The sequence below is a fragment of the Bactrocera dorsalis genome, chromosome 3 (genome assembly GCF_023373825.1).
Source record: "Bactrocera dorsalis isolate Fly_Bdor chromosome 3, ASM2337382v1, whole genome shotgun sequence".
NCBI lineage: Eukaryota > Metazoa > Arthropoda > Insecta > Diptera > Tephritidae > Bactrocera > Bactrocera dorsalis.
Window position 1 is genome coordinate 9,283,034 of NC_064305.1, and position 27,641 is coordinate 9,310,674.

The following is a 27,641-nucleotide window of genomic DNA, read 5'->3' on the forward strand; positions in this document are numbered from 1 at the left end:
AGTGTCAGGCTCGATCCGAAGAAGAACTCTACGTCTAGTGCGGAAGCGACGTCAAGCAAGATAACCAAGAGGCATTTAACCGTGGCAATCATTGATCGAAGACAGCCCCTTAGACAAATTACTTAAGAGAAATGTGAAGTGGCAGAGTTTAAATGCGTCTTTCGCAAGAATGGATCAGGAGCGAGTGTTGGAGAATGATTTAGGAATGTTCTTAGAAACCACATTGAGGTTAGTAGCAGTCATCATTAGTCCTAATATTTTCAATATTTGGGGTAGACGTCGCCTTTCAAGAATCATATGTTCTTAAGATGTTAAGAGATCGCTAACTGAAATCTTGAACAAGTCGGTTAGGAGGGAAATGTTGATTTATCTCTATATTTAATGATGGTATAAGCTACTAAAATGGCTCCGAACTCTTTCTTCTAGGTTATGCGGGCAAAAAAATCGTCAGCTGATCAATTGAACTACTGTTCATTTATGCTTAGCCGGAACTCTGTAATGCGCTCTCTCTCTTTGTCGGTAAGATAGGTTATTTTAAGACATGTAAGTTTACTGTTCTTTATATTCAAGATTTTTTCGGATTAAAAAGGCTTGAATATTGCGCAATAAAATTGTCTAACGTAGAAAAAATAAAACGCACGTCAACTGACGTGTAAGACAGATCTTCTCATGGCACATAGAGCTCTTAAATATTCAATTTCATTTTCAATACTTCTTTCACATAACAACGCATTGTTTATTAATGGTTTATGTTTATGAGTATGTATATTTCAATATGTATGCGTGCACATAGTGGCCGTCGCTTCAATTAAGCGGATTTATTTTCTCTCTTTTATTGGCCGCTGAAGAACTTGACTAAGTGCTTGTTATCCTTTAAGCATTATTTTCGTAAAAGAAAAAGAACCAACAGCAGCAATAGATACAATGCAAGTGGCCGCAACAGCAACAGCTGCGAACTCTTTTAGTTTAAACAAATTCTGCTCGTTTTCTTCCTTTCATTCGCTCTACTTCTGCGCAACTTATTGTGTATTTCGCTATTGTAGTTGTTGTTATTGGCATATGACTTTCTTTTATTTTTGTTTTGTTATGCTCATCTTCCACTGCAACACTGTCTTTCCTTTTTGCGATCGGTGCCGCTGTAAGCGCATATGCTACCCAAAATTTTAATTAAAGTTTTTGCTCAGCCACTTGCCATCTGGGCGGTGTACACAAGCTGTGTTGTTGTGTGAAGTTTTTACACTTTGAGTCAACTTATTGCGGAGCAGAAGGGACGCAATTATATTTGCTCAGCTTTAAAATGTATTTATTTTTATTTTACTGAGGAGTTTGTGATATACTGTCTTTGGTATGGTTGCCTGAAACCAGGTTAGATTCTGAGTGGGAATTATGATGACTGCCTCGTGGAGTTGCTTATCAAGAGATCTCACTTTTATTCAACAAAAAGGAATGGAAGCTTACAGAGACTACTGAGAGAGAGAGAGAGAGCGACGGAGACTACTATTTCTGTATGTCCGATTAATAGATTAGTTTTTTTTTCACCTGATCTTGAGTCTGCGACCTCTTTATAGACCGCAGATTGGGTTAGAAAAACATCAAAAAGATGTAAGCTCGAGCTTAAGGTCTTTGTTGAGTAAGCAACTTTCAATAGCAACTTTAAACTTCAACAATCATTCTATATTTTCATAGAAAGTAAAGCGCAAACCAAACCATCATGATCCCGTCGTTTTTGAATCTTGCAAATATTCATGTTGCACTCTAGGCTCTAGGGTCCTAGACTTGATTGGTCGAGCTACGTAGCCTTTTATTGATAAAGAATATTCATGTCAAAACTACGAGATGAGCCCAAACTTCGAGTTGCTTAACCCCAATTGCTTGATTGGGCGAGCTACGAAGCGTCACCTTGATCCTAAAAAAGGACATAAATCCTTTAGTAGTAAAATATAATTCCTTTTAATGAAGACTGATCCGATTAGTTCTGCGCTAGAAGTCGATTAAGATCTTACTCCACTAACGGCTGTCTTTATGGAAATGAGTTTCACATCCTCCGCATAGACTAAGTTTAGGCAGGTAACTTTGTGAGGACCAAGAAAGCATCAACAATAGTTCTTAAAGTAACAGACTGCTACTGATGGTAGATGGCAAGTGAGTCCTAACAACTCAAGTTCTTTCTGGTTATGTCGACCTAACTATCCTGGGAATGATAAAATAGATCAAAGAAGCCAGCCCATCTACATATATGCTAAGCCTCTTCAGTGCCAGACGTCAGCAACTTCACTTCCACTGGGTGCCAGGCCAAAAGGGCATCGAGGACAACGAAACAGTGACCGAGATTGCCAAGAATGATGGCGGCTAACATCCGAAAACGTAATCGATATTGGGAAACCCATGCATTGTCTACGATCTTGAAAGAAGCATGATAGAGAAATTCAAAACCCGACGGAATCAGCTATGTGGGTACAAAACTGCAAAAATCATGTGCAAAACGGTAGATCGGAAGTACGCAAAATTCCTTTTGACACTCGCTAGAAGAGACTGTAGGAACATGATGAGAATACTAACTGGTCACTGTCTGATGGCGACACGTGACCGCGGAATGGGGCTAATCGAGAAGACTGCAGGAAATGTTTAGAGCAGTTCAGCAGAAAATCAAGGAAGCACTTGTACACTAGCTCCGCATTGGCAAGACTACGCTGTAAGCATCTGAGGTCTCCACGGTATGTTAAACTGAAGGAGGTATTGACACTGAGGCCGTAGAGTCTGTTAAAATTCGCGTCAAGCACAGGCATACTAAACGATGGCTACTCCTCTTGGACTTAGTGATTGAACTCCATCTGGTATAATGAGGATGACTAGAGGTGCGGATTGACTCATTTGTGAACCAAAAAGAATATAAGACAGTTTTTTTTATCAAACTTTTCGGGAACTGATTGGCATTAGGACGAATATACTGGGATGATATTGTGAAAAATATTTGAGTTCATTTCTTTCTACTAGATTGAATAAGCTTCAGTTGGATCACACAACTTGATAAGTTGATGAAGTCTGGAACAAATAGAAACCGCTCTTCTCGACAGAGGGATATTCAACATACCCGTGCTGATATTTGCGACTCTTCATCCAATCGTATGTGAACGAGAAAAGACTTAAATGCATTTTTTATCAAGTTTTCGTGGAATTGATTGGTGTTAGAGTAAAACTGACGTGCTCTCTTCAGCAAAATCTCATTCCATTGACAGAAATAAGCATCAATTGCGACCAACATTTTGATATGTTAATGAAGTCTGAAACAAACTGAAACTCACTCCTCCAGGACTTTCGTCTTATCTGCAATAATATTTTCAACTTTAAAGGCAAAACGAGCACAGTCTCATAGAGATAGACCCACATTGCTCAGCAACACCATAAAACATGTGATTTCAGCAATTTTCACAGAATTTCTTTTTTTCTTATTTAACCATTCTTTACAATTAGCATTTCGTATGTATTTTAACTTAATCTTCACTCACCTGTAAATGGGCGTCTTCAGACCCACTTTGAACCAAATTACAAGTGCAACGCGATCATCCGAAATGGGCGGCGTCACATTACAAGGCAAACGGCCCAATGTGCCTTGGATGGATTCGGACAGTACGGGCGGTCCTGCAAAGACGCAAAAAACACAAAGACAGAAACGTATAAAAATGTGAGATAAATTAACAAAGTGAAAGTCTAACTTAATTACGTAAAAATTCAGCAAAGAGAGGCAACTTTGCCAGCAGCGGCGTAAAAGAATTGTAGCGAGAAAAATTTCAAATAATTTACAAAGCTCTTTAAAGGACAAATAACCTGGGGATTCGAAATACAAATACCGAGTAATTAGCGCTACAAATTACCTGAAGGCAGGCAATTGCGCGTCGGGCGATGGACAGCTGGGCGGGCTCAAAGTGTAAGTGGGAAATGCAGTAAAGAGTTGTGTATGAAAATACATACATAGAACGGTAAATGCGTTAAAGGAGTGAGCGAAAGGGATAAATCAAAATGAGGACAAGCACACTCGGCTGGAGTGGGCTGTTTTGTTTTTGTTTTACTCCTTTTTTTCCTTCTGCTGCAATGAACTAGCTAAATGAAGGCAAGTAGCGCATAGCGGCGCAATTGTCTGCCAGCCGGTTGCTGTGTGTATGTGTACATGTGTGCGTCAGACATCCTTGAGGATTAAACAATGCTAACGCGAGCGTCGACTCGTTGCCGCTTACCATCTTATTTTCTTCATTATGTCTTGAAAATTTTTCTAGCATCCTTGCAGCGTTGCAGGCTTAAGCGGCACTAAAGGACTTTTCCGTGACATTTACAAAATTGCTTTTAAGCCTTTTCTAACTCCTTTAAGTTAATTTGCACTGCTTCGCTTCTCGTTTTTTAAAGTCTTTTGGTTTGTTTGGCCAAAGCGCGATTTAGATATTTTTGTGTGCTAAACTTTTCGTTCGCAGTGCATAGGAGACAATAAAAATTCGATTGAGGAAAATTGCCGTTACGTAATTTTATAGAAAATACGAAAAGGAAAACTAGATATACTAAGGAAATTTTAAGCGCGATTTCCTCTTGAGGGTATGAGGAAGAAATCTAGTAAAAATGCCTGGTATACATTTTTTTGTAAGAATAAGGAATACTTTACTTTTTGTGGAATAAAATTAAACATTTTAACTCTAGTCTTTCTTTATTTCCTTTTTGTAGAACACAATTGGGTACTTGGAGCTGAGTCTTTCTTTTAGTTTATTGAGTATGTGTCTTCGCTACCAAAATGCGTCTAAATGTAGGCTACGTACATTATTTGTTAAAAAAGTTTCTATAAAATCCGAAGACAGATTTAATAATGAGTCTTTTGCAGCTCCTAGAATCCTTTCTTTTATAGCTTTTAGAAGAAAAGCAGTCAAGTAAATTCCGTACTTTTACTTTAGTCATATGAGGTGTGTATCACCGCTAAAAATACGCCTTAATGTAGGCAAGATCTCATGCCGAACTTCTTGTTAATAATTCTTAAAGTCAAATTGAAAATTGTGCATATTTTTTACTTGACCAGAAATAAAAGCAAGCCGAACTAATCATCGTGAACGAATTATCTTCACAAATTGTATTAGTCTTAGGGGTCAATTGTCGTAATAAGATCTATTGTGTAGCTAACATTAACGTAATATTTTTTTTTATCAAAATGGAGGTGGTATGGTCTTTGGAGGGACCTTAGAACTTTATTACTTACTGGCACTGAGTTTTGGACCTATGTTTAAAACCCGGAGACAGACAATAAAACGGCCAAATATCGTGCAAAGGTGAGCCGAAGCTGAAAAACCCACTTTAAAGCACATATTGGATGCGACTTACATACTACTGGAGGAATTAGAAGCGGATGCATGGGATTTCTCTGTAAATATTCTAAAATATATATGCTGACATCTAAGCCACATAGCCTTCCAAGTTTTTTTGTACCAAAAATGACAAGATCAGACATTAGAAAAATAGAATTTAAAAATAGTTTCAAACGAGCGCAATAGGTTCGTTACTTAGCTAAGAAAATGTGCCTAGATGTAGGCAATAATTCAACACTAATAATTTAATATGACCTTGCTTAGAAGCAAGTCAAAAACTTTTGAAATTATGAATGGAAAATATAATAATTTTTAATTGAAAAGGAGGCCATGATAACAAGAAAAAGAATAAAATTGTATATAATAAATAAATATAAGTCAATTTTTTTAGATTATTAGTCAGTTACTTCTTTCCATTAAACAAAACTCACATAACATTGACAAAATGTGCTATGGACTGCCAGGCTATCTTTTTTACCAATTCTTCCAAATCTATTTTATTTATTTTCTTTATTATGCCATTCTTCCTTAATTTCCAAGTCACCAGAGATTTTAATGAAAGCACAATTTCGTTAGCAAAATTTAATAAACGAACTTGAAATTATTTGATTCAACACTACACTTTACGCCAGTATATCCCTGCTCTTTGCCAACAACTTGCCCTTCTAATAATTTATATGTATGTATGTAGGTGTTTACAGCACGTTGTTTACGCCCTCGCGTCTGCAGTTGACGTTGTTATTCTGATTGCCAGCGTTCAAATGGCAAATTTTTAATTTAATTAGGTCGCGGTTGATGAAGCGTCCAAATAGAGTTCATTAACGCCACAAAATGACAACAACAATGGATAGCAAAATACGCGCTAATCAAATTGGGAATTTTGAAAAAAAGGAAAGGCGTTTGTTTACACGCGACTTTAATTTGTTTATGCAACAGCTAATTTTGGGCTTTTTGTACGGGGATTTGATAGAAAACAGGGAATTTCTGAAAACAATTTGTGTTGGTATTTACTGTTTGTCTCTAGATCAGCCATCTAACTTTACCTATGATTGCATGGTTTAATCCGCCTGACTGAGATTTAAGTCCGAAGTAAGTAAGGTTTTAGTTAGTCGTAGTTTCTTGTGACTATAATATTTAGTTGAGGTTTGAAACATTTCTTGGTTCGCCCTGAACTGAACTCTTCTTTCTAAGATGGGTTGTAAAAAATTATTACGTAAATACTGTATTGAGCTTAAGAAGCTTTTCGGCTGGTTTTTATACGAGCTCTCTCAATTGAAGTGGATTTTAACTAGACTTTATAAGCAAGATAATACTGGATTGAGAAGGCAAATATTTTCGATCCTTTCTTAAATTACAGCTACACATAAATTTTCAATTTAAAGCAATATATATGTAAGGAGTCAGACCTTTTGCATTGACTTGAGTCCATCGACTTCTCTCTTCATAACCAAATACTGCTAAATTGTGTAAATATTATTATTTTACAGAAATTTGTGTGTGCTTAATATTAAATTCAAGTATGTTTATTTAATGTATCTATGTATGTGTTTCCACACAAATACCACCAAAGAATTTGAGCTTCACTTCCACCTATTTACATGAAAATATTGCTTATTGCCGAAATGCTATCGTTTCATTTTGTGGTTGCACTATAACCGCAGTGAAATTTATGGCTTATAAAATGTGGTTTATGTCAATTTAGGTGCAAATAAACGCATATGAAGGTATTTACATATCACCAGCACTTTGCCAAACGCAATCAACCAGTATTTGCGCTCAACTATTTATTACACACACTTACTTAGCAACACTGGAAGAGCCGTTGCAGGATGGCGGTGGGTGCTATAAGAGAGCCACCAACTATTTGGTGACATTCACCTACTTTCGGTGTACACACTTTCACATAAAATGTTTATAGTCATCATGCACAGGCACTTAACCACATACAGACTTACCGAAGCAATCATGAAAGTACTGTGCTTATGCGTAAATATATATGTGTGTGTAAGTGTGTGCATACATAACCTATAAATTTGCTGTATGAATGGGTGCGCTTTACGCTCTAATAAACACTTTCTTCGAAATAAACTTTTTGTGCTTGTAGACGAAAGTATTTGGAGGTGAAAGTGTGCTGGTTACGGCACTAGGACGGTTTTGGTTAGAGAGAGACCAGTAAAATAGTGTTGTTTAAAGAAGTAGTCTGATTTTGGTTCGGTGGAGATAGGTTGTGATTTTTTTTTTTAAAGCTATACACTAGGCTTTGTGGGAGCTTTAAGGGTACTTCCTAAACTTCATTAAAAAAAAATTTTCACCGAGGGAATCTCAAGATTGCGTAGTCTATTATACTAATTACAAATGCAGTATGCATTGGATCTTTGATGTATTATCAATACAATTTTACAACTTGGTTATGTTAAGTCGTAAGGTTCATACAAAATCTATGGATCTCGTATGAATAAATATTTTTCTTTTCTGTTCTCCTTAAGCGAAGCGTTTAAAGCTTTCTACAAATTTATTAGGTTCTCCAAAAGTGTGTTTACCAAGATATACCAATCTCAGTCCGTCAAATGTCGGCCAATGCAGAAGTGTGTAAGAAACTCCGTTTTTACGGCAATCAGATCTAAGTAACCGGAACGGACCTGGATTTTTATCCTGCCAAGGACTGTCAACTCGACACCATTCCTCGAAATGACTTCTGGAATGGTTTCTGCCGCTACAGTCAGAACCCTACAATAGCTGCGAGAAGCTGCTAAGTGCAAGTAGTTCGGAGGATCACTTGCGGTTCACTTCGCTTCAGAAGGATCTCGTAAGCCGCACAATTTCTGGTTGTTGACCAGCGCCTGTCAAGCTCATTGACTGTTGATTAGTTCAACGCTAGAGGGCAAAAGGACATCGAACAACCAACCCACTTCCAATCGGATAAAATGGAGATTTGAATGCCTTTCCTAGAAAACTCATCGGCTTTGCAGTTTTCAGCGATTGCGCTGTGACTGGGTACCCATACAAATCTAATATGGAAAAAACTTAAAGCTGGTGCTAATGTGCTTATGCACTTCTTAGCGCGGACATGAGTGCATAGTCAGGGAGCTCAAAGCCGCTATAGCTACTCGGCTGTCAGAGTGAGGGCACATCTGTCTGAAGTAGGGTGCAATTCGGATCCACCGCAAACTTAATGGCAGTCACCTTCACTTGAAGAGGCTACAGTAGTCTGATAGTCTGAAACTTGAGTTGATGAAGAGCTCCCGACAGAAGACTCCACCTACCACTGTCCTTCTTAACTTCGATTCTTCCGGGATCCTCTTCTCCAAGTTCTGTGCCTCGTCCAAAAGTTCCTCACAGATGTGTAAGCAGAGAAGAACCCGCCAATGTATTGCGGTAGTCTACACAATAAAGAATTTCAATGGGCCCCTGTTTGGGATCTTGCTGAGTTTTCAGGCTACTGTTGTTTTGAATTTATTAAATGACGAGAGTCTTATTTGGCTCCACAATACACAATAAGCATATTTGTAGAGACGGCCACATTTGACATATCAGTTATTTTGCTATGGCCACCTTGGTCTTTTCATTACCGATAGAGAGCACTCTCTCAAAACTTCGTTTTTCATTATCGGGACAGATCCGTCTTAGATCCTACCAAGCCCTTTCGCCTCAGTGGAATTCTTCAAACATTTTTGGAAAAACTTTGGCTCTTCTAAAACCTGGGCTGGAGCACAGCTGTATATGACCGAAAATAACCAGTTACACATTACTTTCAAACTAGTCCGTGTTCATTTGAACTATGAAATTTCTTGCTTCCACACTAATTTTTCGTTGACAAATTTTACTGTACCGTTAAGTACAACAAAAGCTAGGTAGCTGTCACATTCATTGCATTACACTTGACTACAGCTCAGTTGTTTGTTGCTAGTTTGCGCCATTTAATATCTCTTAGTTAAGTTGTATGCTTGCTGTTGTTGTTTTTTGTTGCTTTTGCTGCTGTTCTGATTTACTTACATTGACATAGACGAAATATTAGTGACTGTGACACTTCAACGTGAACGCAATACATTACAGTTAACCAAGTAATGAGCGCTTAAATGTACTACGTAACATTGATTGCCTATGTATAAGTAAGCGTATGTGTAGTAATCACGTGTATATATTATAATTATGACTATTCAGTATTTTATGCAATCTACGCGCTTACAAAATGCTTTGAAGGGACGCACTGACCGAATAGTTGTTATTAGTTCAGCTTACGTTATACCATGTGGTCAAAGTGATTGAGGTTAGGTAGAGAAATATTGCGAAAATCGTGAGAAATTGACGAAAGTGCATAAAGTTTACTGTAAAATGTTATCTTGAATCGTTTTTGAGATGCTATTTACGTTTTTGAAATACAAATTTTTGAAAGCTTTGAGCTTTAAGCTTTTTGGGAAGATCAATATAGACAAAAAATCTTTTATTGCTCTTACTACTGATAGTTTATGGGTAAATTATGTACAAAATAATTACTTTTTCCCATAAATTATCTTAATTCTTCTTCTCTCTCGCATTCGCTTCCAAGCTTTTTTTGCGCCTCAGAGCGAGAATGTTTAAAACTGCTGGGAAATTGAATAAAGGTGCACAAAGTAGATTCTAAATTGTTATTTTTGATGATTTGTGCCATTAAATTAACCGTTTTTCCACACAAAAATTTTAGAAAGCTCTGAGCTTTAAGCTCTTTTGGTAGCTAATTATTTTTAAAATAAAAGAGCTGCCTTACCACCGGTACAAGGCATCATTTGTGTATAAATTCTCCATAAATTAGATATTTTTCCATAAATTGTTTCTCTTCCTCTTTCCACTCGCATTCCCTACCGGGCTATTGCTTATTTCCTTATTCACTATCACCTCACTTGACCAAAAACACTCTTACACGCACTCTATGCTCACACATTTTAAGTCCTGCTAATAACACACATAATTATTAATTTACGCACAACCACACACACACACGGAGACACTTTCCATATCCTGTCTTTGAACTGGAAATTGCACAGCATTTATGTCAACTCATTTTGTGGTCTACTGCTTCGCATCTCTGTGTCATAAGCTACTGAATTTGCGCTCATACACATACACTTACAAATACTTATGAGCATTAGATATATATTTGCAATATATATAATTTTGTGGCAACTTATATGGCATGATTTTGTGGTTGTTTGTGGCTGATTTTGTCATGTTGCTGTGAATTTCGCAAATTAGAAGTGCTTTTCCATTAAGACCATTGAAGAGCGATGTGTTAATATGTGATATGTGTGTAATCGAGTTCAAAGCTTTGTATAATTTAATATGTGCTACGCAGTAATTCATGCAGACGCTGCTTTTGGGAGCGATAATGATTGAATGAATTACAAAAATTACCACATTTTATGTTGACTAGTGTAATTTCCTGATGTTCAGTTGCACATATAAATTTTTTATGTGAGTTGATGCTATTTCTTCAACATTGATGAGATTATTCTACTTTACGTTGACTAGTGTAGTTTGACGTCAAGCACTCTAAGAACTCAAATAATTATTTTTATTCAGAATTAAGCACTTCACAGAAATTATTTGATAGAGTTAGTTAAAAAAAATATAAAAAAATTATTTATGTTTACTAGTGTAAATATGTTAACTATTGTAATTAGTTAGGAAACTCGTTTAAAAACTCAAGTAATGACTTTTATTGAAGAATCGAGTATTTACAATTTTTTTTTAATTTTAAGTATAAAAAGATAAGTTTTTTTAAATTTTGAACTAATTTTGATTAAAAAAAACTTTTTGAAATTGGAATAATTACTTTTATTAAAATTTATTGTATTTCAAAAAAAAAAATTCATACATAAGGTTGACATTTTTTTTAACATTTTTATTTATGTTGACTAGTGTATTTGTATTATATCAATTCTAGATATTGTATTAACTAATTATATGTCTAAATAACTAATTTCATACAGAAAGTTGAAATATTTTTAACATTTTTATTTTTGTTGACTAGTGTATTAGTCTCAACCAGTTCTAGAAATTTAAATGCTTAACTTTATTCAAATAATTACTTTTTTGCAGATCAGAGTTCTTTTTATAAATTTTTAATAAATTTTTAAATTATTTTATACAAGTTTGAACTCTTGTTGACTAGTGTAATGATCTAAAACTACTTTTACAGATTCAAGTAATTATTTTCATACAAGATTATAATATTTTTAAAACCTTTAAAAAAAAGTGAAATAGAAAGAAATTAAATTTTTTTTATGTTGACTAGTGTATTAGTCCCAAACCAGCTCTAAAATTTAAATAACTAATTTTATTAAAATAATTACTTTTTGAAGATTTGAGTATTTTTTTATAATTTTTTAACACATTTTTAAATTATTTTATATAATTTTGAACTAATGTTGACTAGTGCAATGTTCCAAAAACACCTTTCAAATTCAAAATAATTCTAATAATTATTTTTATACAAAATTATAGTAATTGTAATAGTATTTAAAAATTCAAAGAAATTACATATAATTTTTTTTATTTATGTTGACTAGTGTATTAGTTTCAAACCAGTTTAAGTAACAGACACAACTAATTTTATACAAATTTTCAGCACTTTTATACATTTTTGAAAAGAATTTTGAATTTTGTTAGAAATTTTCAGCTTTTGTTGACCAGTGTAGTTAATCGGAATCGGAAATCACTTTAAAATTTTAAATATCTGATTTCTTTCTAGATTATGGCATTTTTGTCAAATTTAACAAAATTTATAAAGTATTGAAACAAATTTCTTTATAATGTTGACTAGTGTAATTAAGTTTAAAACACTTTTGGCATCAAAATATTTATTTTAATCAAGTGTAATTGTTTATACGGCCATACTGATAGCGAAAGTTCGATTTTAGTATGTATCAATTTTACTGTTGACTAGTGTAAATAATTTCAAAACACTTTTTTTAACACAATTATTTATTTTAATAAAATATTACGATATTTTAAACAAAAGTTTGATTAAGGAAGTTCATTTTCAATTCGTATCAATTTTAATGCTGACTAGTGTAAATAATGCAAAGCAAGCTTAAGGCTACTTTAGTAATATTTTCGTACAAAATTAAATTATTTTGCACAAGGCCTTAACACAAAATTTGCAGTGATCATTACTTCATAATTGCTAGTTACACTATGCAACAACTCTTGTAATTCGTTGAGCACTCAGTAAGTCTTTATTTTTTCATTATCATCATCAATTTTAGTTCAGAATCGCATTCCTATTCTTATTTACATATACAGTTAATTAAGCATCAATATTTTTTATATTCGAAATCAATTTGTTTAAAATTTGTAGTGTAATAAATTGTATTGTTGACTGGTGTAGTTTGTGCCGCGCTGAAATACACCCAAGCCGCATTTAAAGCAATTTCTTTTCCTTTAAGCTCTAAAAATAAATGTCTATTTTTGTCGATTTCTTTACGCACGAAATTTTATCGTATTTTTACAACAACAATTTGTTGTTCTTGTAGCTCATAATTACGACTAACGAAACAAATTTGTGTAGGCTCATTAAGGTGGGCGAGTCGAAACTGTCATTACAAATGGTAAAATATAGAAATGACGTAATTAGCGCAATAACAACAACAGAAAAAAAAAACAAATAATACGAAAAAGCCCGAAATCGAATACAGGACTCAGCATTTAATGCGTATATGCGCCACAAATAACAAAAATATGTGCAAAAGCTTCAAATAAAAGCGTTCGCCTTTCGAAACAATTTCGATATTTCGACTGTCATAAACTAAGCAAGGCATGCAGACACATACAACTACATGTGTTTCAACGCTAATTGCACACAATTGAAGTGAACAAGACCAAATGCGCACGAGCGAACGAATTCAAGCGCTTCGCCTACTATTAGCTAGCGAGGAAAAGCGAGCGCGGAAGTTGGCTTGGCAGCGAAACGAAATTTGTAGGCAAGGCATGATTTTATATGCCGAATTCGGAAGTTTAAAATATGTAAATTGCCAGAGGCTACTCAGCGATGGCTAACAGTAATCATCATGTAGGCTGTCAAGAGCAGGCACGCACACATACAAACTTACATACTTGTATATACATATAGATAGAGATATTTACATGTCAGCGTTTGCTTTCATTTATATGTACATATATGAAGTAGTAGCTATATGTAAGGATATATACATATATATTCTAGGTGTATATGTTGATGTGTGCCAGTGCCAACGCCATCATTTGTTCAATGGTTAAATGAAAGCATTAGCGAAGCATTTAATTATCGCAATTAGCTAATTACAGAGACAGCTAACGTGAGCGCCGAACACAAGCACATACAAACGCACAAAACACCAATATACATACAGACATACATATGTATGTATATGTAGGCAGCGGCCAATGTGTAGTGTTGTAGTTAATTTAAACGCTTTTAATTGGAGGAAATGCGTTGAAATTTGTGGTTGGCAACTCAACTTGGCTGCTACACTCAATTTGAGCGCTTTTTCCCAGCGCACGCTAGCTAGCAGTGACATGTGAAATGTCAGCGAAAATGCGTGGAAATGCTTAAATTTGCTTTCATATTGCGTGTGGCATAAAATTTTCATCCATTTGTATGTGAAAAAAGTAAACAATTGCTAGTTAAGCCTGCTTGTACCCTTTTCAGCCGTCATGGCGTATACGTAACCTGCAAATAATTGCTATGAAGCGCCTATATTCGCGCATACATATAAACTTATAACGGTTTTGTGCATGAAACTATTAATTTATATTAATTTGTTGTGCGTAAATACTTTAACAGTTAATTAATTGCGTGTAATTTGGCTGCTTTGTTAGGTGCAATTGTTGAAATTGAAGTAAAGTTGTTCAACTTTGTTTGGTTAGAAAAAGTTGGACAAAATATTGTACAAATTGTTAAAAGAGTGAAAAAATAAAAAGAAGAAAAGAAAAAGTTGAGTAATATCTTAACAATTAATTACTGCTTCTTCGTAATATAGTTATACTTTTTATCATAAAAGTTCAGGTATATTTAATGAGTCAGTTTGTATGGCATATAGCTGCTATAGTGACTCGAACAGAGTAATTTTTGCTGAAACTGATGCGCTGTCTTAGTTAATAATTATTGTCAAATTATTGTTCAAATAAAAAATTGTTCATACTAGCACTAAATTTTGAAGAATTAGTTTGTATGGCAGCTATATGCTATAGTGCCCCGATCTGAAGAATTTGTTTTTAAATTGTTGTGTTGCTTTCGATAATAATTCAAGAAAAATTTCGCAAAGATATCTCGTCAATTGAAAAAGTTGTTCATACAAGCACTTGATTTCAATAAATCAGTTTGTATGGCAGCTATATGCTATAGATATCAGATCTAAACAATTTCTTCGCATATGGCACCATTGATTTGGATAAGAACCTATGCAAAATTTCGTGAAGATATCTCATCAAATAAGATAGTTCTCCATACAAGCACTTGAAATCTATGATTCACTTTGCCTGACAACTGTATGGTATAGTAGTCCGTTGGCGGCGATATTGACAAATGAGCTTTTTGCGTGAAGAGTAAAATACATATGCAAAATTTCAGTTGGACAGCCTAAAAACTGAAATACTTATTTGCATATATCGTGGCAGATAGACGGATATGCAGATAATTTACATATAACACGCATATATTTATGAGTCTCTGTTGTTTCCTTCTGGGTGTTATACAATGTTCAGTCGAGTAAAAAGGTCTAATTTTAGTTTGAAGTTAACTAAAATTGACATTACTTTTTATTGAAATAGGAATTTTTCGTTGATTTTTGGGGTATAATAACGTTTTTTCCCACCAGAGTTCATCACGCTCTTTATCCATGGCCAATAGAAGGCGCTTTCTGATCTAGTTTTATTCTCAGTTGAACATTTTCAGCTTACTAAACAAGATTATAAAAAATTACTTGATACGAAAAGGACATGACCTGTGAAAATATTGGAATTTTTTATATACAACCTGAGTTTTTACACTGTGTTCTAACTTCCATCGGCGATTATTACAGCAAAAATCTAAATCAATACTAGTAAGCATTTATAACTCTCCTTCAAATTTTTAGCCTTTAATTTACTTTCACACTCCTCTCTCTCTCTCCTCTCACTCTACTCAATGCTTTTAGCCGCTCTCCATTCGCACTTAACCTCAAAATATTAATTTCGTCTAACTAATTGGCTGGCATTTGCCTAAGTTAATCACATTTTTATGTTAATACCAACATATTAATATGAACAAACGCTGTGGTGGGCCAATAGCTGGAACGCTTTCATCTTAGTATTGCTTTGATTATGCTCAGTCAGCTGAATGCGAGTATTAATTATTGCAGCTGTTACATTATACTTGCCATAATTATGCGATAGAAATGTTACGTAAGCATGCATGTATATGAATGTGTAAGTGTGCCGTTATAAAATGTCTTAATTCGCTGGCACGTGTGATTTTTCCATTTATATGCGCATTAGTTAGGTATTTAAATAATATATGCACTGCTATATATATTATGTATATGCTATATAATATATACACATATACATAGATACAAATTTATATATTAGAAATTAGCGAAAAGCTCTGCAGCTTGTTTTCGTAATTACATTCGGATATCGTTCATTTCGATTTGTAATTAACGTTTGGTAATGCAACAGCAATGCAATTGTGATTGTGTGTATATAAATATGTAAATATATGCATATACATATGTAGTTGTGCATTCAGCATGCGCGCTTGTCTAAAACTAATTACTAGCTCTGTTGCATATTTATCCGTTATTAATTGGAAATTATGCGCGAATTGTGATTGCTAATTAATTGCTGCTTTGGTAGCGCTAGCGCCGGTGTTTAAGCAATTACTTAGCAAACCAGTACCCATAGATATATGTGTATATGCATATTGCATAAGTATATGTGTTCTTTGAAGTTTCGAAAGATTGCTAACAACTAGTTCTCTTCAAGTAAAATATTTTTTATTTTTAATAATTTAAATTTTTAAAATCTTAGCCTCGAGCCAAAAATGTTCTGAGTACTACTACGAGGGTTGTTCGATTAATCATTAAGCATGACCAAAAAAATGTATGTGAATTAAATACTTTTTTTTTTCAAAATATTTTTGTAACCTAATGCAACCATCTATAAGTAAAGTTAAGTTAAATTAAGTTAAGTTAAGTTAAGTTAAGTTAAGTTAAGTTAAGTTAAGTTAAGTTAAGTTAAGTTAAGTTAAGTTAAGTTAAGTTAAGTTATGTTAAGTTAAGTTAAGTTAAGTTAAGTTAAGTTAAGTTAAGTTAAGCCAAGTTAAGTTAAGTTAAGCTGAATTAATTTAAGTAAAGTTGAGTTAAGTTAAGTTTAGTTAAGTTAAGTTAAGCTAACCTTTCGATCCGAAAGGTTTCAGAGATTCTTAACGTATAAGTTAAGTTAAGCTCAGTTAAGTTAAGTTAAATTAAGTCAAGTTTCATAGTCATACTACTTAATTAACGGTATTGTGTTTCTATGTCGTGCTATGTTAAATAGTTAAGTTAACGTCTTCATTTAAGTTAAAAGTTAAGTTAAGTCAAGTTGAACGCGTATTGAGTTACAAAATATTTCGGATCGAAGGGTTAAGTTAAAGTAAAGTAAAGTAAAGTAAAGTTAATGTTAAGTTAAGTTAAGTAAAGTTGAGTTAAGTTAAGTTTAGTTAAGTTAAGTTAAGTCGAGTTAAGTTAAGTAAAGTTGAGTTAAGATAAGTTAAGTTAAGTTATGTTATGTTATATTGCTATGTATATGCTATATCGTGTTATTTTTTTTTATGTTAAATTAATCTACACTACGAACTCATTTATCAAAGCGTAATCCCAAAAACAAAGGTTAAGTCTCTCACGGAATCTCAAAAGCTGCAAAAAAGTCTGAATTTCACAAAATCAAATCATAATCTTCTAAACATTCTCTTCATGAAACTGTTACAGAGAGCACCTGAGCCACTCTTAAAACTATTTAAAAAAATTATTTTAAAAAAAATATGGTAAACTAGTACTGAGAGCTCTAGCTTTTATAAACTCAGCAACAGCTGAGAAGCGGTGCTTAATACATCTTAGTCTAGAACGGTACCAATTACAAGCTACTACAAGCCGGTACGTATATCTTCTCTTCTCTTCGCTCTTTTATGAGTTCCTCGATAGCTTTCCTTTCTAAAAGATCATCACTGACGTTGCCATTGCCGTTGTCGTTGTCGTTTTCGTATCAAATTCACCTTCAAAAGTGTTACTGGAAAGCCTGGCGTATTCTAGCAACCAGACATATTTAATAAAATTCACTTAGAAGCAACAGAAAACACAGTAAGACGCTTTAGATCCTAAAGCATACAGTTGATTGAGAGGACCTTGGCGTTAGGAAACACTGCTTCCAAACCTTTAAAACATCCAGTTACCTCACCACACCAAAGCCTTTCTGAGGTAGCAATATTTTTAGAGAAAATAAAACAAAAAATTAGTTCCTTAAGCTGTTTTTTAATCTAAATTATTTGATACTTACATAACCTAACTTTTAGTATATAATTAAATCCCACAGCGCATTGTTTTCCACAAAATTGCAAACAGTATTAGGCTTCTTTGATTTTCGTTAAGCCAAAAGCTAAAATTAGTTCAGAGAATACAATGCCGCGGTCTGCTAAAACAAAGATGTCATACAGCCACGCGTCAGTTCAGAATTCCACGCCACATTCCTGATGCCTTATATATCTAGCAACAGTAAAAAAGTGCTAACTTGCGCCAGACAAAAGAAAAATTTTCAATTCTTTCACTCAAAAATATTGCTACACAAGAAAGGCTTTGATGTGCTGAGAAAACCGGATTACTTAAATCACATTTCAGTTGCGGAATTCATTAAATTTAATGCAAGCCAGACATGCAAATGTCATACGCTGCGCTCAGCGCCTGAGTGTATGGTGCAAAGCTGTCGGCTGGCTGATTTTCCGATTTCACATATTATTTTTACACCATAAAATGGTTGTTGGCATTATTTGTTGCTGTTTCTAGCTGCCACGCGGCGCAGCCTGTCATAAGGTATACAAGAGCATTTGTAAGTTTATTATATAAGGTTGTGCAAATATGCCTTTGTCATACAAATGCAATAATGAAAGTAGGTAGGCACTTTAAGCTTGTTGTTTTTGTTGCTTTGTTATTGTTTCTGTGACTTTTTTGCCATATCAGCCATTGTCATTGTCGACGTTGCTGCGAAAAGTAGTAAATATTACCACAATAATGCAGCAACAACCACAGCGTGTGGCTGGTATGCATTAACGCAATACAACAACAAGAAAAGTAACAACGTAATAAAAGCAACAACTGCAAAATAAAAGTAACCAACGCGCGTATGAAAGGCTCTGGAGAACAATGCGGATTTGCTCGACGTCGCCGGCGTGCCGCTAAGTAAGCTCGAGCGAGAGCTGCGGCTATGTATTCGGCATATGTATATTTGCCTATGTACATGGTTATACTCAGCAGCGTTCGTGCAGTGAGTAAACAACATAAAAATGGGGATAATGATGTAAAGTGTATTTGCTTTGGGCGCCCATACGCATACATACAGCTCATGTTGTGTACAGATACCCAAGCTTAAGCTTGTGAGTTAAGGTAATCGGCTAAACAAATTGAAGATTTTTTATACCCTAAAATTTTAAACAAAAAAAATATTCACAAATTTTTTTTTTAATAAGTTTGTTTTACTTTCCATGAAAAATGTCAGTAGTTTATCTATGTAGTTCACAACTTCAAATTTTTTATACGAATAACGTTCCATTATAATGTACCATCTCTATGATATCCATTTAAATCGAATAAATCTTGAGAAATATTGCTGAAAACATCGTAATAGTGTAGATTATGCCTTCCAAATGACAAATTAAACCCTTACCTAAGAAAGCTCATACAATTACAGAAGACAAGTAATCAGTTTCCGTCTCTTTTTAGAAGGCTGATATACCTTTTTCAGATCGAATAACTAAGAAGCCCATTTAAACCTTTTTGCATATCTCATTTCTTTCGAAGGAACTCTTCTTCTTCTTTATTGGCGTAGACACCGCTTGCGCAGTTATAGCACGCCAGCAGCTCTTCCGTTTCAATATTTGGCGCCATTTGGAGCTTCCAAGTGTAACCAGGTCCTTTTCCACCTGGTTTTTTCATTGGATTGGAGATCTTCCTCTGCTTACTGTGTCGAATACTCTCACAGCTAGAGTGTTTTAATCCATTCGGACGGCATGACTTGGCCAGTAATCGAATGAACTCTGAATAACTCTAATATTCAAAGTTTGCCAAATCCGTCTCAAGCAAGCATCCACTACTTTCTCTGCTTTGAGTTTTCCGACACAAAAATACAGACAGTTTATAATCAATGTATTGGCGAGGGGATGAGTATGAGTATAAGTAACGTAAGGTGTAGGATATATTTTGAGGAACCTAAAGCAGAAGTACGCAGATGTTCTTTTGAACAAATTCGAAAAAGTCATTAGTTTTAATTCCGAAAATTTAATGGGTTCTGAGACATGCTGGTTTGCTGAGCAATCTTCTAAGTACAAAGAGCTTGCTGAACTAACGATAATTAAGATCGATACTCTGAGGGTATTTTTTAAACTTTAAAAATTATTTTGTCACTAGGCTTAGAAGCTCACATGGTTAGCAAGACAACCAAGCAGGTAACGAGTGTGAGTTTGAAAGACAATAAAATACGCTTGAGTAACCGAAATATTAAAGATCAAAGTGCCTCTCTCGCCTTTTTTCATAGTTAATACTGTGACTAAGAAAACGATCTTCAAATATTATCTATCTACTTAATCAATAGATTATTTAAAATGGATAGAGGAGGAGTTTGACAAACTTGAATCTATTCATTAATTTCTCAAAAATCCATCGTTGGAAATTTATGTGTTTTGAGGTTAAAGTTGTAGAGGTTAGCTCTACTAGAATACCGTACTATATACGTACGTAGTATAGAGTGTTCATATATAAAGCAATTAGGCACTATAGCCTTTGTCTGAGTCTACGTATATCCTTTCAATGCAATGTCGCGAGTAAAAGTTTTTATGGTTGAAACTGCTGTTTTTGTGCTGTTATTCCCAAGTTTTCCAATAGTGGTTAGAAGCTAATAGGGAGTCCTGGCCCAATACACAACTAAAGTAAAACTTTTTCGAAGATATTTTAGACAGATTCGTGGTCCATACCACAACTGAAGTAAGCCGTTTTTTCGAAGATCTCTTTTTATTACACCTTAGACGGAATCCTGATTCACTTCCCAACTAAAGTAAACCTTTTTTTGAAGATATGTTTTGGTTACCCTTAGACGAAGTCCTGGTCCACTTCTCAACCAAAGTAAAACTTTTTTCATTGATCTCACAATTTTTTTTAGCATTTTTCTGGCAGAACTGAGAGTGTTGGAAGTAAAATAAGTATATTTTTTGCTGCTGAGAAATAATTCTTTATTTCGGAAGCAGCTATGACATCTACTCTATAATTTTGAGAGAGACAAAATTTCTCCTCAGAGCGTAAATTCCTAGATTTTTACGATTAGCGACAAAAATATTATTGCAACAGATAAAAAGGACTCAAGCGAGCAAATTTCTAAAATATTAGAACAAAATTTGTAATGTTAGAACCACCCTATTGTCTACTTTATTTTTGCAATTTCCTTACCCTAATACTTTTTCTCCACACCAGCAACCACTAAGTAAAAGTGTACTTTTAGTGACGCTTTCTCAATTTTTTTCTTTGGCAACTGGCTGTCTCTTGTACTCATCTTCTTGCTGCAGCTCATAACACGCTATTATTATTTCGCACATTTGACGCGTCACATTGATATTATTGACATGCTACGGCGGACCTACGCGTATATCAAGCCTCATATTCTACTTAATCACACACACAAACAACAAAGTGCCAGCTGGTTTTAACCAGTCACGCTCCGCCTAAATGCAATTCATCTACGAGTATGCTTATACGGTCTTCTGCACGTCTTGTGTAAGACAAACACACACACACATGAACACTTCTATGGTTATGCTTTATGTTTTAGAATGTGAGCGTTGACTGTTATTATCCTTGAGTTGAGTTTTCTTACACTTATTGCTATTGTTATTACACACTTGTTATTGTTATTACAACAATTTATTGCTGTTGTTGCTATTTTATTGCTTAGAAAACAAATCGCTGCAACGACAACAAATATTACACCAAATATGAGAAAGCCAACAGCAAGAAGTATACAAAAAAAACAATAAAAGCAACAAAAACAATAATAGCAACAACAACAAAAATATAATACAAATAACGACAATAATAATAGCAACAACAACAATAACAATAGCAATAAAATCAACGCCGTTAAAAGCTGTCAATTATAACAACAACAACACATGTGCTATTTCAAGAAAAAACCCTACGAAAATTGCTGAGTTGCATGATTTCGCGACAATAAAAATGAATTGAATTTTCCACAACTTTTCGCTTTTTTTCTCTTTTATTTTTATTTTTTAGACCACTCACCAGATAAGTGCCGCTATTTAACAAAAAGGATTAACTTCTACTTCGAGCAATAACAAAAAAAGTTCGCGATTCGGCCTACAACAAAAAGCTTTACGCAGCAAAGTTTTGCGCAAGCGTTGCCAGTGCGGGAAAAAAATTAAATTGAAAAGAAATTTTTCGACGTGAAAATTGCAAAGTACACAAGAAAAGTTAGTATGACTTTTTGTTGTATTTACTTTTGTTGTCTAAATTCACTTTTAATGCTGGTAAATAATACAGCTGTGGGCAAAAAATAATAATGCTTTTTAATTTATTACAAATATTGCGCGAAAACCCATTCTTTGAAAAGTTGAACCACTTCCAGGACGGCCATTAACAACAACTGATGATCACCACGACAATCCAATAAAATAATTGGTGCTGGAGAATAAACAATTAACCGTCATCAGCTCTTTCTGGTATCGTTGAAATATCGGCAGTATCAGTGAAAACCACAAAAGATCATTTGGACCTAAGAAAAGTGAAAGCACGATTGGTTCCAAGACACTAAATTTTTTTCAAAAATCAGCGCCGCGACAACGTCTGTGAAACAGTTATTTTTATATTTATTTCTTGGAACATATCATTACTATCGATGAGTCGTGGATCTATGCTTACAGCCCGGAAGAAGACGTTCAATCGGCCGAATATCGTATCTAAGGTGAGCCGAAGCCGAAGAAACCATGTTCAAGCAGGTCAAAAATTAAGGTAATGTTGACAGTTCTCTTCGAATATCGAGATGTGGTGCATTCCAAATTCCTTTTGTCAACAAGGCATGTTATGTGAGTGAAATTGGCCGTAATTATGGGTTCTTGTACGACGATTATGCAAATACAAAAATACTTTTTCAACTAACCATAGGTGGTGTTGATAAATGAGCAGCTACTTGGGGATCAAGGGAAGCATGTAAAATATCTGATAAATATCTCAAGATCTGAGAGATCATTTCTCGTATGTAAAGACAGACGTATCGACAGACAGACGGACATAGATGAACCAACTTAACTGGTCATGCTCATCAATTATATACTTATACATACTTTAAAGGATCTCCGACGTTTCCTTCTGGGTGTTAAAAATTCGTGGCAAACTTAATTTAAGCTGGTCAGAGTTCATAGTTTTCACTTAGTCGGGGTTTTGGAACTTCTATACAGATATAGATAAGAGAAAACTTAATTAAAGGTATTGCTAATTGAAACACTTTAATTTTTACATGCCCATTAGTCATTCTGTTGAATAATTAGCAAATAATAGAACCACCCTAATACACCAAAAGAGTTTGTAAACTCAAATTTCCATTCACAAACGTTGTACAATCCTCACATTTCATAGAATGGTTCTATTTAAAAAATTACTGCCACCCTAATACTGCATATAAGTCTCTAAACAAAGGTTTTCATTAAAAAATAGAGCCACCCTAATACCCTAAAAAATTTGTAAACTAAGGTTTCTTTACAAAAAAGTAGTATCACCCTAATACTCCATAGAAGTCTACGAATTATACTTTCCATTAAAAAATAGTACCACCAAGTCTCTAAAGTTTTCATTCAAAAATGTAGAGCCACCCTCATACACCATAGAAGTCTACGAACTAAAGTTTCCATCCAAAAAATTAGTACCACCCTAATCCATAATATTACTTCTAACTGTTCTCGCTACGAGCTGACACACTGTAAGACCTCATTTGACGTACGGCATTTAGGTGTGTTATCAGGAGCTTGCTGTGTCTACATTACCGAAATTTAAGACTGGCGTTTTATATTTATTATTATTTCTTCTTTGTTGTTTTTTTTTCGTTTCGCAAGTATTTTTTGCTTTGTAGAATGTTGCGGGTTTTATTGCTAACAAAGGAAATAAATACCTAAGGTATCATTTGCCATTTTAATGATTGTATTACTGCCGCTGGTATACCACACACACACACACGCGCGCACAAAACTGCTGAGCAAATATTTGCATGAAGGCACATTTATTTCTATGTGCGTGTGTGTGTTAAACTTTTTTTCTTATATTTCCTTTTATCGCTGAAATATTTGTTTGTGTGTGTAATATATATTTACATAAATTTTTTGATGAATTGTGGTGAGCTTGCAGCTTTGAATGCATTCTTTTGTTAGACTTTTAAGTATCTAAGTAATATAAGTAATTAAATAATCCATTAGATGATTGGTAGGTTGCATGGAAATGTCGCAGGCTTTTAACTTTTTAAACTGCTGACTTTGCTAAAGAATAGAAAGCAGCGATAACGGTGAATGATTTTGCAATAGAAGAACTGAAGCGCTTTGAAAGAAGATGAATGACGTACGCAAATAAATTTATTTAAGACTCAATTAGCTAAATTTGTATGTGTATATATTATATATGAAATAAAAGTTACTAAAGTTCTATATTTGATCACAAAAATAGTTTATTTTGACTTGGAGTTCATCTAAAAACTGTTTTTAGTCTTTCCAGAGCTGAGTAGAAGAGATAGGAGCCAAGCATTGACTACCATATACTTAAAAATAGACTTGGAATTGATATATAAACTATTTTAAGTCTTCGCAGAGCTCAGTAGAAGAGGCAAAAATCTCTAAGCTAGTTATTGGTTTCCTACTCCGAAATATCCCTTGACATTTTGTAACAAAGATTCATAACTGATCCCAAAAATAGACTTGGAATTGATATATAAACCATTTTAAGTCTTCGCAGAGCTCAGTAGAAGAGGCAAGAATCAACCATTGCGTTCGAGAAAATCCTAAGAGGACTGAACTTAGGCTGAATTCGGGACTTTGATATTGACAGAAGTTGACATCGGGGTCGGGAGTTTAAGATTTTTTGTTACAATTAGATTTTGAACAAGTCCTATCACAACTTAAATATATTCAAAGGTCCTATATTACGTCTCCAAGGCAACGAAATTTATATAAAAAATATTTTTTAGAGTTTAAACTTTTCAATTAGTCGAAATCGTCATCCAAGACCAATCGAGTTCTCATGACGTAAGCAGCGTTCTCAACTGCAAAAATAGATCGACGAGTTCCCTTTCGCACCCAGATGATATTTACCGAAGTATATAGAGCTTTTAGGAAATGCTGATATTTCGTTTTGCTCTGTTGTCAAGCTTGTAAAAAACAGAAGGATTCATAAAGGAAAATTCCATTATATCTCTCAGGTTCGAAAACCCACAGCTTACTTTTAAGAAACTTAAAAGTTTTCCCAGGATTTAGTAGAGCTACTTCAGACCATCCCTTATCTAACTGATTTATTAACTATTGTTATTCCAATTGACCTTCGCTCGCCAAAAGGGTTGAATGTTATTTCAAGATACTCTCCGACTTAGAATTTTAAGAACAAATATTGCGTTGCTTGGTTGATTGAACTACCACTTCGACACCGCAGAATACAAAAACTTTAAAGTAGAACTTCATACATCAGCGAACGCATAACAATCAAATAGTCACCAGTGGACCTCTCCTTTTATCTAGATTTGGCGATATACAAAATTTCCTTGAAACTCTTCAACTCGTACGTCGACCGAGCAACAATGAACCGTATAAGCCGCAAGCTGCGTGGAAATATTTATACCTGAATCCTAGTAGGATGATGACCTCCTTTAGATGAGCCAATGACCATACCAGGACTTTTCCATCTCTTCGTGTCTGGTGCAAAGTTTTCATCAGCACGTTATCAGTTGCCTGATTGACGTTTGAATCTCACAGAAGGAATATATTTAGATTAAGATGACCGTATATTTGGCTACTCAAGGCCAGGTCTTATTTTCGCTTTAAGTACATCATATACTTTTTCATTCATACATATTTACACATTACAACAAAAGAAGCTTAAAGCTGCACAAAGTTTCTCAACATTTCCTTAAAGTCACGCTCGCTTTCTCTCTTCACCACAGAGACCCGGTGTCCCTGAGCTCAGCAAGTAGCTAACACAAACTTTTCTCGTATTTTAAACCAACATATTGACTTTACCGTTATTTTTTCCTTCGCTTGCTATTTGCTTTTGTTTATTGCTCTTTATGCCATATTATTGCCGTCGTAATAAGCTTTGACAGGTAAAATAAGGCTAAAACGCAGGTAAATAAATAAACAAAACTCCAAAGTACATAATAATAAAGCAACGACAACAACAGTAACAATATGATTAAGTGAAGTCAAGGTAAAAGTTTTGATGTGTGCTCCCTAGTTGTTGCGAAAGCATGGCTGGAGCAATGCTGAGGAGTATTAATTTACTCACGGCAGCGTTTAATGAAAAATTTCTCGACACACGCGCCCTTGTGGATATGGATATACGTGTAGTCGTATGTGCTAGTGAGTACTTAAAGTTCTAATACCCTCTGTGTATGTTACAAGAGTTTCGAATTTATTTAGTCGAGCTGTTTTTGTAGTTTATTAGTGTTTACGAAGTGAAAGTGATAGTTTATTTATTTCTTGATTATTTATTTCTTGTGAATCTAAGGTGATTTCAAGGAAGATTCAAGCCATGAGAGTCAACTTAGCCAACTAACCAACTCTTGCCTTACTGTGTATACTACTAAGAGGACTTAAAGCATTGAGATCAGAGTTGTTTTGGTGATGGGGAAAATAACTATTGTAATAGTTAGTGACCCTGGTGCTCTTCAGCTACCTATGAGATCTATGCCTTATACTTTATGTAGTAATACCAAAAAATGAATTTCTGGTAAAGATATATACAATTTGAAGTCTCGGATCGGGAGAGGATTTCAGACAGTCTCCGTTGAAAGAGGAATGATAGCCTTTACATGTCGACAAAGCATTTGGAGCTTATCACAAACTTGTTGAGACGGCCAGTGTCAGTCTCGGCTTTATCTCCTGCTTCGGCGAAGGTAAGACTGCCGAGATGTTTCAATCTCAGTCTTACAAAAGCTGGTCAATGGAGTAGAAATCCCTGAATTTTTCTACCTCACCTCCGTCTTTGCCAACTTTCTTTTTTCAAGAGTTTTAAGCTGAGTTAAGAGCTTTACCCTTGAATACTTTACTTACTTTTAGACAATGTCTGGCAAAAACCCCAATATAGTGAAAAAAAGCTGAGCGTGGTTCAGAAGATCTCCTGAGCTCTACTCTAGGCCAACGGGATGTTGCAGTTACCGAAGAAGGAGACATATAAAATGACAAAGGAGAAAGTGGAGTGTAGAAAACCTCTTAATAACTCACATTCACAGCGAATGACAGCTTCGTTAACCACTCCATTCTTCCTGTAAAGCCTTCAGTCCACTCAAGCCTTGTTGATATTAACAATGAAATGTAAATTAACATTATTTGCTTATAATTTACTACATTTCTTTTACAATACGCTTTATCAAATATTCCGACCGACGAAAGGATGAGCGCCAGAACACCATGAACTCGCTACTCCTCACCAACTGGAACTTCAATTATAACTGTATAATATATTAAAAATGCTTCGCCTTTTCAATTTCTAATGTTATGAAAATAATCGCCTGCGGGTTTTGTTGTTTTAAGCGCTCGTCAAAGTCAGCAAACAATGTGGGTCGTAAGCAAGCTGGTGAGCGTGTCAAACCGACAGAAGGTTGAGGCTTTGTACGTACAAAAGGAAACTAAGGCGGCTGCAGCAAGAAACTGAATGAGAGGAAGAAGTGGAGGGGGAAGGAAGTGAAGTAAAGATATAGTGTAGCTCGAGGACAGCGGCAGAGCGCGCATCTTCGTCAAATTGGGCGTAACCGGAAGCTTAGAAGCGACAAGGCGCTGGGCGTCCATGGCTTTGGCGGTTGAGCAGACAAGCG

The 27,641-nt window shown here is 34.8% G+C and overlaps 1 protein-coding gene across 7 annotated transcripts in view; it reads right to left on the reverse strand.

The window, feature by feature from the left end:
* LOC105226929 (neural cell adhesion molecule 2) overlaps positions 1-27,641 on the reverse strand; it is a 263,927-nt gene that overhangs the window by 95,420 nt on the left and 140,866 nt on the right. For all 7 annotated transcript variants that reach the window (XM_049453359.1, XM_049453357.1, XM_049453362.1 and 4 more), the window contains one exon: positions 3,507-3,639. In XM_049453359.1, the coding sequence (XP_049309316.1) occupies positions 3,507-3,639 (133 nt within the window). The remainder of the gene's footprint in view (positions 1-3,506; positions 3,640-27,641) is intronic.